This window comes from Fundulus heteroclitus, chromosome 19 (assembly GCF_011125445.2).
Source record: "Fundulus heteroclitus isolate FHET01 chromosome 19, MU-UCD_Fhet_4.1, whole genome shotgun sequence".
In the NCBI taxonomy this organism is placed as follows: Eukaryota; Metazoa; Chordata; class Actinopteri; order Cyprinodontiformes; family Fundulidae; genus Fundulus; species Fundulus heteroclitus.
In genome coordinates this window covers 18,895,888-18,910,304 of record NC_046379.1, presented here as the reverse complement: position 1 = coordinate 18,910,304, position 14,417 = coordinate 18,895,888, and the positions used below count along the sequence as shown (strand labels likewise).

At 40.5% G+C, this 14,417-nt stretch overlaps 1 protein-coding gene across 1 annotated transcript; it reads right to left on the bottom strand.

Annotated features, from left to right (window-relative positions):
- Nucleotides 1–606: 606 nt before the first annotated feature.
- bmp4 (bone morphogenetic protein 4) lies at nt 607–12,261 on the bottom strand. The gene is made up of 4 exons (XM_012861589.3): nt 12,010–12,261; nt 7,385–7,507; nt 6,372–6,736; nt 607–2,109 (listed from the first exon to the last, which is right to left on the bottom strand). Exons 3-4 carry the CDS (start codon nt 6,727–6,729, stop codon nt 1,268–1,270), a joined length of 1,200 nt encoding a protein of 399 aa, XP_012717043.2. The 5' UTR covers nt 6,730–6,736; nt 7,385–7,507; nt 12,010–12,261; the 3' UTR covers nt 607–1,267.
- Between the last annotated feature and the right edge of the window lie 2,156 nt (nt 12,262–14,417).

The window sequence follows — 14,417 nt, the reverse complement described above, 5'->3', positions numbered from 1 at the left end:
ACAAGGCAACTCGGCTTGCCTGGGATTAACAAGTATCACATCCACTACATTACAATGGACCTAAAAGTGATATCTTAGAGCAATAAATACGTTACAGACCTACCAGCTTTGAAATCCTCTGCAAACAACCCTCCAGAAGGTTTTCTTCTCCAAAAAAAAAAAAAAAAAAGAAAAGAAGAAAACTAGTGTGCAAATTAAATTCGTTCCAAAATCATTCATTGGTGGCATCACATAATCAATGCGTTCTTTTCTGTGAATAGATCATATCTAGACAGAGCCAGCCCAAGGTTGAAGGGGGCCCTGAGGAGAATTCCAATCGGGGCCCATTTACAGCTAAAATACCAGCAGCAGAAAAGATTGCAAATAGATTTATAATCTGACTCTGTTTAAGCAGTGTTCATTCTCCAAATGTTTTCTGGATTATGTGTTCAACGGGTGCAATTGTAAACTTGTCTTTTGTGAATACAAGTGTTCTTGGGACTCGCAGAAGAAGTTGCAAATTTTGCTCATGTCCAGCTTAGTCATTGCCTTTTCACATTTTCTCGTCCTGTCCTGTTCACTGAGACCTGATCTGTGAAAACTGAAGAACGAATCAACCTGACTGAATTTATCTTTAAATTAATTGAAGTTTAATCCCACAAAATCAATACAGATTGAGAGCCTTTTTTTGTATTCAGCTTTATTTTATTTGTTGTCAAGCTTATTTTAATGCCTTAAGGAGCCTTTGATGAACATACTGATTGATTCGGTCTTTAACTGGTTCATAAAAGTCAATCAATAACTTTTAATGTGTCGCAGAATTTGTTACTTTTTTGTGATATTACTTCAGGTGGTAGGATGCAATTCATTCTTTTTATTATGAAAGCAATAAATAATACCAGCAAATAAACTAATACGTTTTTGGGTGTTTTTTTTTTGTTTTGTATTTACTATTGTTACTATTTTCTGAATAAAAAAAAAGACAACTTATACAATTCAATGTACATTATGGAAGGATAAACAATTTCTTTATGTTTAAAATAAGGACTCAATTTATTTTTAATATGTAGATATAAATATATATATATATATTTTGTCAAAATATATGATCATATTGTCAAAGAAAACAAAAATGTGAGACAAACATACACCTCATAAGAGTTATAAATAAGGGTCCAAGTGAGCATTTTTGGGAGAAAAAAAAAAGACCTTCTGATTCGTTCTAGTGTCCACATCGCTTCGTTCAAGGCGCCATTCTTTGTCCAAGATTTTTTTGCAACTCTGTGCGCTAGCGGCAGCCACAGCCCTCCACTACCATTTCCTGGTAGTTTCTCAGGACCACCTTGTCATGTTCATCCACATAGAGCATGGAGATGGCGCTGAGTTCTGTTGGTACGCAGCAGGCCTTGGGAATATTGTTATTCACAGAGTTCACCAGTGTCTGAACAATGGCATGGTTGGTGGAGTTTAAATGATCTGCCAGGGGGAAAGGGCACTCCCCGTGGCAGTAATATGCCTGGTAGCCAGGTGGTGCCACAATCCAGTCATTCCAGTTTACGTCACTGAAGTCTACATACAGTGCATGGCGCCGGCAGTTGCGCCTGCCTTTGCGGCTCCGCTGTTTGGGACTGCGCTTGGTCCGGCGGGTCAGCGGGTGGCCCTTCCCGTCGTGACCAAAAGTTACCAGAAGAGGACGCAGCTGCTGCCAGTCCTCTCCGGGCTCCTGGTGGACCGAGCGGCTGGTGCGGACGTGTCGGCCCTGGTGGCGCGGGGTCTGGTTGAGGTGCAGCACCTCCACGGCCAGTCCGTAATTAGGGAGGCCCTCGTGAGTCCAACGCAGGATGGCGGGGCTGACATCAAAGCTCTCCCAGCGGGACGCGTTGTGCCTGACGAGCCGTGTGTCCAGAAGCTGGGTGATGAGCTGCCCGGGCCGTGGAGGTTTCAGGACCTCGTAGATGTTTATGCGGTGCAGGCTCTGGTCGTCCGCAGTGGCCTCAGCAATCTGACTACGGTAGAGTCTTAGCTCTGCAGAGGAAAGCAGCTCATCCTCTGGAATGCTGCTGAGGTTGAACAGGAAGCGGAGAGGCATGGATTCTCCATCACCCAGCTCATGGATCCTCTCCATGTGCTCTGAAAATAAGGAAAAGGAAAAGTGTGGGATGTTTGCTGGAGTGCACAAGGATACAGCTTCCAAATTCTGGAATGAAGTAAATATATATATATATATATATATATATATATATATATATATATATATATATATATATGGTCTCTTTTGCCAACTCTTATCAAATGAAATCCAACACTTTATTGTCATGCTTCTCAAGGCCTCCAATGTAGTGACAATTAAGAGGATATTTCATTCAAGTTTCTTTAACTTTCTTTCATGATTATCCTCCTGTTCTCTCGGTACCTTTCTTTGAGCACTTTGCTGAAACATGCATCACGCGGAGGGTGGTGATTAACGTACCACAGCTACAGCATAAACACAGTAGAGGCTCCCTGTTTCACTCACAGTCTGCAGATTTCTGGCAAGATCACCATTGTTGGGGGAAGGAATGTTGTGTCTACTATTTTCCTGCTCAATCCACCCCTGTTATTTCACACCCAGGCCCTAATCTGGTCCAGGTGGTTCTCATTATTAAAACCTGCTGTGCTTTTGATTGCCTCCGCCGTTTGTCCACTTAAGACATTTATCATTTTCATCATGAATAATCATTAAGGAGTCAGACAATACAGTAGAATCTCATATATCCGAAGCCCATGGGAGGGAGGGTACTGCACGGGATTACAGTGCATTCAAAGCCGAAGGATATTCAGGCTTTCGTGCATGCTTACACGCACTACTCACGTCTTGTCTGCTTTGTAGCTTAACAGGGGGAAAAAAAGAAGAAGATTTTTTTCCATTACACCTGGTCAATAAAAATCATAATTTTCCAGGCTGAAATCCACAATGAATGCCTTGCCTTTCCTGTAAACACATCTCCTCATCTAACCATCCATCTGCTGCAGACTCTTCTACCTCCCTGTGGTTTGGATTCGACTGAGTCACTCTATCGCACAACAGCGCTTCCATGAAAGCAAGCGATCGCTCTTCAAATGCTTCAAAGCGCGTTATTAAGATAGTTCAGTAAATCCTTGTAGAGAGATGAATAGATCCATGCACAAGTTCAGCTATTCAGAGGTTAACATGAACAACTTGCTCGTAAATAAAATCCTTGTCTTGTATGAGCCACATGACTGTGAACTGCTTTGTGGTTATTTATTATATCATATGACAGATTTGGCCCAATTTATAAGTTAGGGTGTAAGACAAAAAATATTGGTGGAAGTGCAGGAAAGAGCAAAGGATTGTCATTAAAATGTAGGATTTGTAGAACTAGCCTTTGCCCCATTTCCTACTTTTAGCAGTTTTAGTCATTTTGTACAGATTTTGTGTGCGAACAGTGGTACAGTAGTACCAATGGCAGCAAATAGAGCCTTACCATGATGATACCACCACCGTGCTGGTGGAAAACAAGTAATCTGTCTTGGGACATTTCATATCAGTCATGCTTGTTTTGACCGCCAACAAATATTTTTTGGTTTGATCACTAATCATATCTTATATTTCTGAAAGTTAGCTCACCAAATAGGGTTTAGAATCACAACCAATGAAAATAGGATGCAACATAAAATCTTCGGAAAATAATATACAATGTATTTTTATGATATGGTATCTCCATGATTCATCAGAAATAGTACAATAAAAATAGACTGATATGAACATGGAAGTAGGAAGGGGGAAGATGGCTTTGCATGAAATTAAAATGGGAGTCCAAGCTGTAGTGGATTGCCAGGGAGCCGGCTTTCTGTTTAGGCGTACTTCAAATGCACATTGTGCCTGTTTGAAACACAAACTGCAAAGTTTGTCCTCATGTAACTGGATGTCATGGCCCCAATGGATCAGGCGCACTTCTCCCAAACACACACATGAGACAAAATGTTTTACTTTGGAACCAAGTAAAAGATTTTACTTAGGACTTAGGGACTGAAAAGGTAAAATATTATATTCGGCTGTGAGTGGAAATACTTGAAATGTTGCACTTGCAAATTTAGTAACATGCTCATCCTTTAATTTAAAATGGTAAAAAACAGAAGCTCTGTTTATTGATGAGACAGAACTATAGAGTACTAGTAGATCAATTAGTGAAATAAATATATTATGACTGCCATAAACTACTGTGGTTAGTATATTTTTATGCAGGACACCACTTCAGTGTAGCATATGCATTTGCATAGAAATCTCATCCGTTGATGGGAGAATTGATAAAAGAAAACTAGGATAATAAAATGCTTGATAATTGGGCTTTTTTTTTATTAGACGTGGGCCAGTTGTCAGTATAAACAAATACAAAGTTTTTTTTTTAAAGTAGCATTTTTAAAACTGTTTTAAATAGACGACCAAGCATGCTGTTTTCTTGTTATTTTTTTTTATTAGCTGTTACATAGAGTAAAGCATCTCTGACCCTTTTCCATCTCCTGCTGCACACTCGGGTATTGCACTGCTCTCTCGCTGGCAAGAAAGTCAACGTTGGCTGTTTGGAAATCTTGGAAACCAACAAAACAACACCCATCACCCTTGTAAGGACGATGTTGTTCTAAAACTGCCGTTGACAAGCTATTAGGGGCATAGCAACTGATTGCAGATTGGCTACGTGAGCAAATAGCCTGACTAATAACGGACTATTACACTCCCAGTGTATCTCTTTGAAGAAAAGAATGGCTGAAAGATGTAATGTTTCTGCGCAACCAGCACCAAACAGCTACAGGCTGCATTTGTTGAGTGTTTATTCTATATTCTGTTTTTGCTCAAGTCTATGTATCAACATCAAAGTAACCATAAATGAATTTATTAGATAACAATAATGTAACATTAACAATCAACATGTTAAGATCTTCCTTGGTATTTATACTCAAACCTATCATACATATATCTAATATATTATATTAGAATAAGGATCATCTTAATAGCGTAATGCTTTTTTTAAAACTGCAGCTAACAAGGCCCGAGGGGCATGTCTGTTACACAGCAGACCATAAGCTCTACTGGAGCAGATAGCCTGACTTATTTTAAAGCTAATATCCGTTTCTCAAATACACGTTTTACTCTATAAAGAGCAGAACTACAGAAGAGTAAGATTTTGCATCCGCCAGCACCTAAAATGTACGGCTGAACGTAGTGAGTGTTTAGTCTACATTTTTTCCTTAGTCTACGTATTAAAATAATAACTGATTTACAAACATAACTGTAATAATCAGTTATGAATATGTGGTTTCAGGAGCAGCAGAAATAAGTTTTTCTTTTCTTACTTAAATATCAAAGCAACGTGATTGTGTTATACATTTTGGTTTGAATTTTTTGAGTTAATACTGGGATACCAGGGTATTTTTAGTCTAGGTAATTGTGCCATGTGGATCTCCAGCCAGCCACATGCCTTTTTTTGATTGAGCTCGGTGCGATTCAGTGACTTTGGGGATATATGGAGAAAGCTACAATTAGACGTCTTTGACAAGCCAAATGACAAATAAACACCAGACTGCCTTGAAACATCCCAGTATTCTCAATTCACTGTTTGCGCTGGTTCTTTTTCTTTTTCAGAATGTTGCTTTGAAACATTTTATGCCCTGTGGGCCTCGTTTTGAATTCGGTCAAACTTTTAAAGCCTAAGTAAAAACCTTTGCATTTGAGCTGAAACGTCGCAGCCTCAATGCAAAGAAAATTCCCTCTAATCTTCTCATCTTTGCATCCCACAGGCTCCTAAGACTGGTTTCGCCTCGGTCCAAAAGAACTGCAGCGTTTTTTTTTTCTCTCAGCACCTACATTGTTTGCAGCAAGGCCTTTATTTAGAAGGTTGCGGAGTAGCATTAAAGATAATTGCATGGTGAGGACGATCTTTCTTAAAGAGCCCACGGTATAAACTGGGGACATGAGAGAGGAGCGCGCTAGGTTTGCGAGCCAAGAACGGGCTTTTTTTAAAACCCTGTTCTGCTGGGTGGAGCAAGACGTGTAGGTCAGTAATATGAAGGTATGCCCTTTTCTTCAGTTACAAACCAAACACACAGAGCTCTGTCAAATTAGGCTCCTGAGAGCTTGTCTAGCTGAATTTTATGACTCTCTGCAGACTGTGCTTGGTGACCACATCCTTAGATTCTTTGGTCATGGCGAGATGGGTGGAGCACTCTTGCATTTTTTTGTCCTACTCTGACTTCTCTGCAATCTGCTGCCATGCTAAAGCACCTCACTTCTACAAAAGCTGTTAGACTGACTGTGAGTATCCACCTCAGAACATATGTGCATTAATTAATATCTATTTCCCCCCTCTCGTGGAAGCTTCCTCCGTTTTTCTTACCTTCATGGTGGAAGGCCCTTACAGTGTTGGCCCGGCTGGCCGACCTCTCAGGGTACTCGAAGTCGATGTCGTGGGCTCCGGCCTCCTCGGCCTCCCCCGACTGCAGCCGATAGAGGTCCAGCAGGTAGCGGGGCACGGTGACCGAGCGGCTGGGCCGCGGCCGCCTCTTGAGGCCGAACATGTGCAGCAGCGTGGCCTCGAAGTCCCGCAACAGTTCATGGCTCTGAGCAGCCGAACGACCCTGCAGGCCAGGCACTTTCTTCTTCCCTTCTTCGGGTATCAGACTAGCATGGTTGCTCTCTCCCAGCAGGACTTGGCATATTAAAATGACCATCAGCATTCGATTACCAGGAATCATGATGTCTCTGTCGGGGGGGGGGGGCGGCAGATGGAACAGGAGGAGGAAAGATTAGAAAAGGTCTGAGCAGAGCAGATGGGTCAGAGAACATAAGAGGAAAGAAGGATTTCTCTTTCCTTTTCTACAATGTATCTCACAACCCCCCACCCATCTTTCTTCTTTTTTTTTCACCCATTCCCTCTAAATGCAGACTAATTACCTCCAATAATGCAGTCATGTTTACAGTGAAGCAGACTACCATCAGATAGACTGCTTTTTGTTTATCTTTTGTGACATCCTCCAAATGTAAACAGCCGGTTCCACACTCCAGCATTTTAAATGCAGTCTTCTTCCCTCCACCCCTTTTCCACTTGTCTCCCTGCACTACAGTTACACAAGCAACAAAAAAAAGGCAGCCCTGGGGGTCATAGCAAATTTGTAACTTATGGAGCAAACCTCAGAGCTTTCTTGTTGTCTGCGTCACATTTAAAACAAGCCACTCTTCCTCAAGCACATGCCCCAACCCAACACATTTGGTTTGGTTCTGGACTAATGCCACAGCAAAAAAAAAAAAAAAAAAAAGAAACCCACGAGCTTCCCCAAGAGGAGAGAGGAGAATGGTAGATATGCAAAACGTAGCACAAAAAAACTGAAGCGGCACTGTCCACGTACTCACCGACAGGAAAGAAAGCATGGGAAAACAGTCCATGTTTCTTGGGGGCATGCACTGGACACGTTCTTCCAGGAAATGTTAGGTGGTGTTGGGAGGCTGCAAGAGGGCGTTGGAGTGACCCTGTTCCTGAAAGATACAGTTGAAAACACACGGGGAGAGGGGAGAGGGGAGGAGGGGGGGTTATAAACCGAGCGAGAGCGGCTGCAAACACTTGAGGTTGTTACATGGTATTTACTTGAAGACCAACACATGAGAATGTGTGTGTATGTGTGTGTGTGTGTGTGTGTGTGTGTGTGTGTGTGTGTGTGTGTGTGTGTGTGTATCTGTGGGCGGGTAGGAGAGAGACCCAGTGTCTCTTTAAGGCTTATCATTTTGGGTTGTGGGTAAGCTAGCTATTTGCTGCAACTGGAATGTAAGGAGGTATGTGGCACAAAACAGACGAGCAGATCGCTAATATTCTAACCTCAAAACAGACAAGCGAGCAGACGTCGTTCGGCGGCTACATCCCAGGCTGACTAACGAGGAAATAACGCAGGACTACTTAATCCGCGTAAAAACAATACGCGATGTCATTAACAGTGTTAACTGCGGCTGAGTCACGCTCATAAAAGTGCCACTTTTGTGAGTGAGCTCTCTGGAGCAGGCCAGGTTTTCATTTAACCTTTGTGCAGCTGGTGTACGGCCAAACAGTGATACACTGGGAGCAAAGATATTCACGTCCCATAATGTTTCTCCCATTCCTTCGCTTTTTTTTTTGTGATAGATTGACACAAAGTAGTGCATGATTGTGAAGCGGAAAGAATATGGTATATGGATTTTTAACTCTTCTCCTTAGAATAAGAATCTGGAAAGTGTGGCATGCATATGTATTCAGCCCTATGAAGGAAACAATCTGAAGATCCACCTTTCAACTGTATAAAAAACATGCCTGGTAGAGAGAGCATCCCCACAACATCATGCTGCCACCACCATGTTTTTTTTTTTTTTTTTGTATTCAGGGTGATGTCCAATGATAATTTCCTTTTTTATGTGGTTTTGTGTCTGACCAAAGCACCTTCTACATATTTGCTGTTTCCCTGCCATGCAAGCTATATGTGCTCTGTGTCCACCCTGTGTTAAACCGTGTCTGTCTCAAAAAAAAAGTCACTATGGTAACACACGGTGACAATAAAGATTCTTGGTTCTTGATGGCTTCCATCAAACAACCTTTTCATTGCGTTCTTCCTGCCACACTTTTATACAGGCCAGATTTGTGGAGCGCGGGACTTTAAAGTTTTCCTGTCAACAGATTCTTCAATCTTGACTTGTGTTAGATGAATGGCCATGCCTCGGTAGATTTACTGTTGATTTATACTCTCGCCATTTCTGGATGATGGATTGACCAACGCTCCATGAAGTCACCAAGGCTGCAGGTGTTGTTTAATACCCCTACCCTGTTTGGCACCTCTCTGGGTGTTCACTAATGTTCTCCCAACAAATCTGAGGCCTTTCTAGATCAACTCTATTTGCACTGAGATTACATTACACACAGGTGCATTGTATTTGCTAAACAGTTGACTTCTGAAGAAGACTATGAGGGTGGCAATGAGATTCATTTGCGGTGTTGGAGTAAAGGGAACTGCATATAATTGTCGTTTTTTTTAGATTCTTCTTTGTAAAACGTTTTGCCCCTTTTAATGAGACTTTGCAATTATGCATGGCTATCACAATCACAATTAAAGACACTGAGGTTTGTGGTTGTGACGAAACCAAACGTAAAATAAAATAAGAGTCTTAACACTCCTGCCAAGCATTATATTCCCAAGAACGATTGCAATGTTGCGTACAACACCGGCAAGTTGTGCGTTTCCCAGTGTGAGACTGTTTCTGGCTCAGTATCTGTGCGATTATCTCAGCCCTTGCATGGCTCACTGTACATGCAATCAAGGATCTTTTTTTTTTTCCCCCTAACAGCATTAGGCTGACCTCGGAGTGACCCTTCTTTCTCGGTCATGACACTGGATCCAAAGTGTGTGTGAGAAAACAAAACACACACACACAAAAAAAAAAAAAAAAAAAAAAAGGCTGAGGTGCACCGAGCGCGCGCATGCACGCTCCGTCTGCACATTTGCACCAAATGTGTGCCGCCACTCGCATATTCGTGAGAACTGCGGCGAAGCGAGGGAGAGGAGGGATCAGAACATGATCAGCTCTATTACCCATGGGGTGCTGGGATAAACGCGTCTGTGTGCGTGTGTGAATCAGTGAGCGCACATCTCTGACAACAAACGTTCATTGTACAGAGCGGGCCTCTCCCATGATTACAGGGATTCATAGCAGTGAAAAACAGTGACCATACAGAACATCTTGTAACTGTAACCAGCCACTGAGAAAGCTGTAGGCTACGGCAGACAGACAACCCAAAGTGGCACGGTGATGACGAAAGGGGAATATAAAACAACAATTAGTGGAGAAACTTAGAAATTTTGGAAAACAACCTGGAAGATATAAAAAAAAGTTCAAATTTAGGAGTTTTTTTATCAACCTCTTCCTATACTACATCTCTCAAACAATCATAGCAGAGCAGCACCTGAATTATACATTTGTTCAAGGTGCATTATATTCAGAAATACTTGAAAACAAGCAGCAAACGTGCACTTTTTTTTTTTTTTTTTGCAGTGACAAATGCGGAGCGAAGTGCAATTAGGTCGCAGCAGTAAACTGCCCTTGGCTTTGCTTGGTCCTGCTTTTGCCGCTCCCTCCCACCCTCTCAGTCTCCCTCTGACCAGAGATAATGTGATCAGACTTTGCACATGGCTCTTCAGATGTGTTTCCTGAGGAATTTGACAGGGATGGTGGGAGGGAAGATGGCAACGAGGCAGGGAGGGAGAGAGGAGCGCAACAAGTTGCCACGGGAACAGATCTATGACCTGATTTTATCATTAAAGATGTCTGCGGCAGCATGTCTGTCTTCAATGAAAGCAATGTTTTTCGAACACTGTTATTCATCCACATACAACTGAATGCACTGTTCGTTTGATGGCCTTCCAAATTGAGGATTTTTGTAGAGCTGCTGGAATTTAACCGCATACTAAAACCAAACAGTATTATTTGTTTCACACAACTTTTAATTTATTGTGGTTTTCCTGGCTGATACTCGGCTTCTCTTTAAGGTTTGTTTCCCAATTCATATCTAATTTCCCCATAGACTTGGGAACAGTCACAATCAAGATTGAAAAGTTTTTCTTAAACCAACTAGTTCTAGTTAGTTGCCCCTTTAAAGAGCATGACTGATTATGCAAAATTCTCCCTAACCCCAAGGACTAAAACATATAAAACATTTCCTATAGGTTATTTAATATAGTTCAATAAAGTTTTAAATCCAGCAGAAGATGAAGGCATTATAAACTTATGCTAGCATCAAAGCATGTGCCCCTAACTCATCTGAGCTTAATTAAACAGGAGGAAAAGTGTGTCAAAATACACCCTGTTGGTTGGGAGACATTGAAATTTGTTTGTTTAGATACATTTCATTAATATAGGAAGAAAACAAAGATTTTTCAGTGTTTGACTTTGTGGTCAAAGTGAGCTGGCTCTGTATTTCTACTATTCCTATATTTTAAATATATATTTGAAATCTGGGGGTAGGGTATTAAATAGAAGACGAAAATGGATGTTGACCAAATATTACTACTGGTATTTGTTTTGAGAATAAAATAAAATAAATAAAAAAACATCCCTGTAAATTCTTTCTTTCCCATCTAAATCTTTAGAATTAAAGATTCACTGGAAGCAGATTAATGAATTAAGCAGATTAATGATAACACATTCTAAAACGAACCTTACCGGTTTCCCCTCATATACCTTCCATGACCTCATAATCCAGAGGCCGCATTTGTTTTTGTTGTTTTAATGTTGAATACTTCATTCAACAAATCAAACTGTTAAAACTTTAATACATTTGGATATCTGTTACCTTAGTTTCCTTTTTTTGCAACAAAATCATGTCTGTAACTCTATACCAAAGTTGTCTTTCGAAACCCTATCATCTTTCGTGAAGTCAACGTGACAAAAACGCGCTCCAAAAAAGCGAGTAAGTATTGCTGAGATGTCCTATTTGTAATCTAATTTATCACAGATTATAATTGCGCATGGTGAATAAAGAAAATGGGTTTGAATCAAAGCTAGTTTCAGACCTCAATTCCCGAGCTCTGCGTTCACCTTCACACATCTGAGTGGAGGCGTGCGTAATTTTTCTAATTAAAAAAAAGCGTTTTTATGAAATGGTTCCTATAATATAAGGAAATATTTAAACGGATCGGAACCAAACGAAGCGCGGGGAAATCGGACGCTTTGTTTGGGAATGACCTCACTACTTGGGTTTTGTCACCGCACACGTCTTCGGGCACAAACCAGCAAAAACCTGTTGCATGTTAAGGATCACACGTTTCCCTTCGTCTCAAACTGGATCAGCGAGGCGCACGGGAAGTCATTCGACAATTTTACATCTCGCGTGAATTCTTTTTCGGACTTTCTAGAAATAGCAAATCTCCGCAAAAAAAAAAAAAAAAGTTCTCCCTGTGATCTCTTTGACGTTCTGTCGGTCAAATCTCTGAGAAGTGTGAGTGCGTCAGCTGATGAGCGCTTACCATCAGTAAGAGATGCAGGTATCCTCGTATGGAAATGGAGGTGGAAAAAGTGGTTCAAAACAGTCCAGGCGTTTCGGAAACACACAAAAAACTGTGCCTTGGAGGAAAGTCGGGTGCTTTTTTTTTTCAGCACATTTATCCTTCAGTGAAAGCTCTAAAGGCCGGCTCTCGGACTCTGCGGCGAGGTTTCCTGTCCGTCTCCAGAACAGTGCGCAAAGAACGGGCAGCCTCTCCAAATGATCCTGCATCTACGGTCCCTACACTTTTTATGTGTCCGCCCAATTTGCCCTCCTCCTCCTCCTCCGTCCCCTTACCCCCACCTCCCTCATCTGTCTCAAACACCTTGGATAACCCCCCTTCTATCCTCATCCGCGATGGAAAAAGAAGGCAGCTCACGATTTTTTGTTTGTTTTTGTTTTTTTTTTCTTGTGAAACTTTGTGATTAATAAAAAATCTGGTCTTAATGCAACTCTGTTATGTGTTCTTTCTGCAGCGAAAACAAATTGAGGAGAGTTCCTGGATGTAATGCAGAACCCACAACAAGGATTTAGGCATGGGGGGAAAAAACATTCAATACAGACAATAATCTCTTTTAATGACCAGTAGTTAAATTGCTGGTTCTTCCCACAATAAAACAGAAAATAGTGTAAGAACAGTATTTAGTAATAAGAAAACAACAATAAAGTACCCCCCCCCCCCTTCCCCTCCAACTCCCCACAACTCTATGCCTGTACTAGATCTTCATTGGTTTGAAAAATATATTTATCTCCTTGTTATGTTGAGGACATACAGGTGCAGGCATGATTAAAAAGAAAGTACACCCTTAATCAATTCAAGGGTTTTAAGATGGAAGTGAGCTGGTCTTTACCAGGTTCCAAGATTCTATGTGTGTTTTCTATCTATATGCTTTTGGAACATGTTTGACATATGGATATCAGATAGATATGAAAATAGAATTCAAGAGCACGGTGTCCCACAAGGTGCCCATTAGAGCAACGTTACTTCCCAAGTAGAAGAAGTAGAAGACTTATGGAGTCTTTTAGTTTTTGACTTCTATATTCTTTTGACAGATGGGTCTAAAAATAAATTATTTGGACATGTGAACAAAGGGTATGTTTGGCCTAAACCGAATACAACACTTCAGAAAAGTGTGAGGAAAGGGAACGCCATGATAACTGTAAACCATGAAGCTGAAAGTGGTAGATGGAAAACAAATGTCCCGTTGAAATTATTTTATTCAAAGTCCCAACTTAAAATATAGTTACATATGTATATATTTATATTTTTTGTGTGGAATGTTGTATGTATATATATATATATATATATATATATATATATATATATATATATATATATATATATATATATACACATATATATATATATATATATACATGTATATGTTTGTATAATAGGAGCGTGTAAAAAAAAAAAAAAATTTCCCTCTGGGATTATTAAAGTATTTCTGATTCTGATTAACTTTTTCCTCAGCTACAAAAGGCTTTTTTTGGTTGATATCCTTGTTTACTGTTTCTTCAAGACTTAAGATATGTTCAATTTTGATTCAAACAACTTTACATCATCTATATACACACTTAATTCATTTGGAAATGTTGATTTTAGAGCCCCAACTGAAACCTAACTTTTGACCAAAAAGCAAGTCACACCTGACAACAAGCTTAAATGCCTGCTTAAGCCCAACTTTGTTTTCAATGTGTTTCAGGGACTGTTTCACCTCCACATACAGGCCAAAAGTAGTTCCTTTTGCGCACACAGCAGAAGACATTTCTACAAATGCTGCCACGTTTTAGGATTTATTTAGAGAAGGCAATGATCATTTTGAGAACGTCATGTAACTATCGCTTGTGATTTACTTGTATAAAATAAACTTGTGAGGATAAGGCACAACAACTGGCTCTAGCCTCGGGGCCCATATCCTCCTCAATTCGGCCCTGTGTGTATCAAAGGAAAGGATCAGACACTGCTCGCTGTTATTCATTTGGGATGACATAAAAACCCTTTTTGTGTACTTGATCTTAACATATCACTTAATAAAATTAAGTGAATCTTAAAAAAAAAAACACACGTAGCATTGTTTACATTCTTAAAGTTATTTTTACTCATCTGATACTCTCTTCCATTACTTTCCAGTAATCTTTGGTCCTTCAATTTTAAAATCACAAATCTTTACTCATCGGAGCATTGCAAAACAATGCTTTGGTTCAAAGTTCCACTTTTCGATATTCTTTGAGAAGGATACGCTCACTTGGTTGTAAATTGACACTTTGCCACCAGATGTCACACTATAAAACATGCACCAACCAAACTGAAATCAAAACAAAGTGAGGCAGTGATTCATTTATTTTAACCGTCTGGTCTTTCATGATCATTCCCCGTTTCGGCTGTAG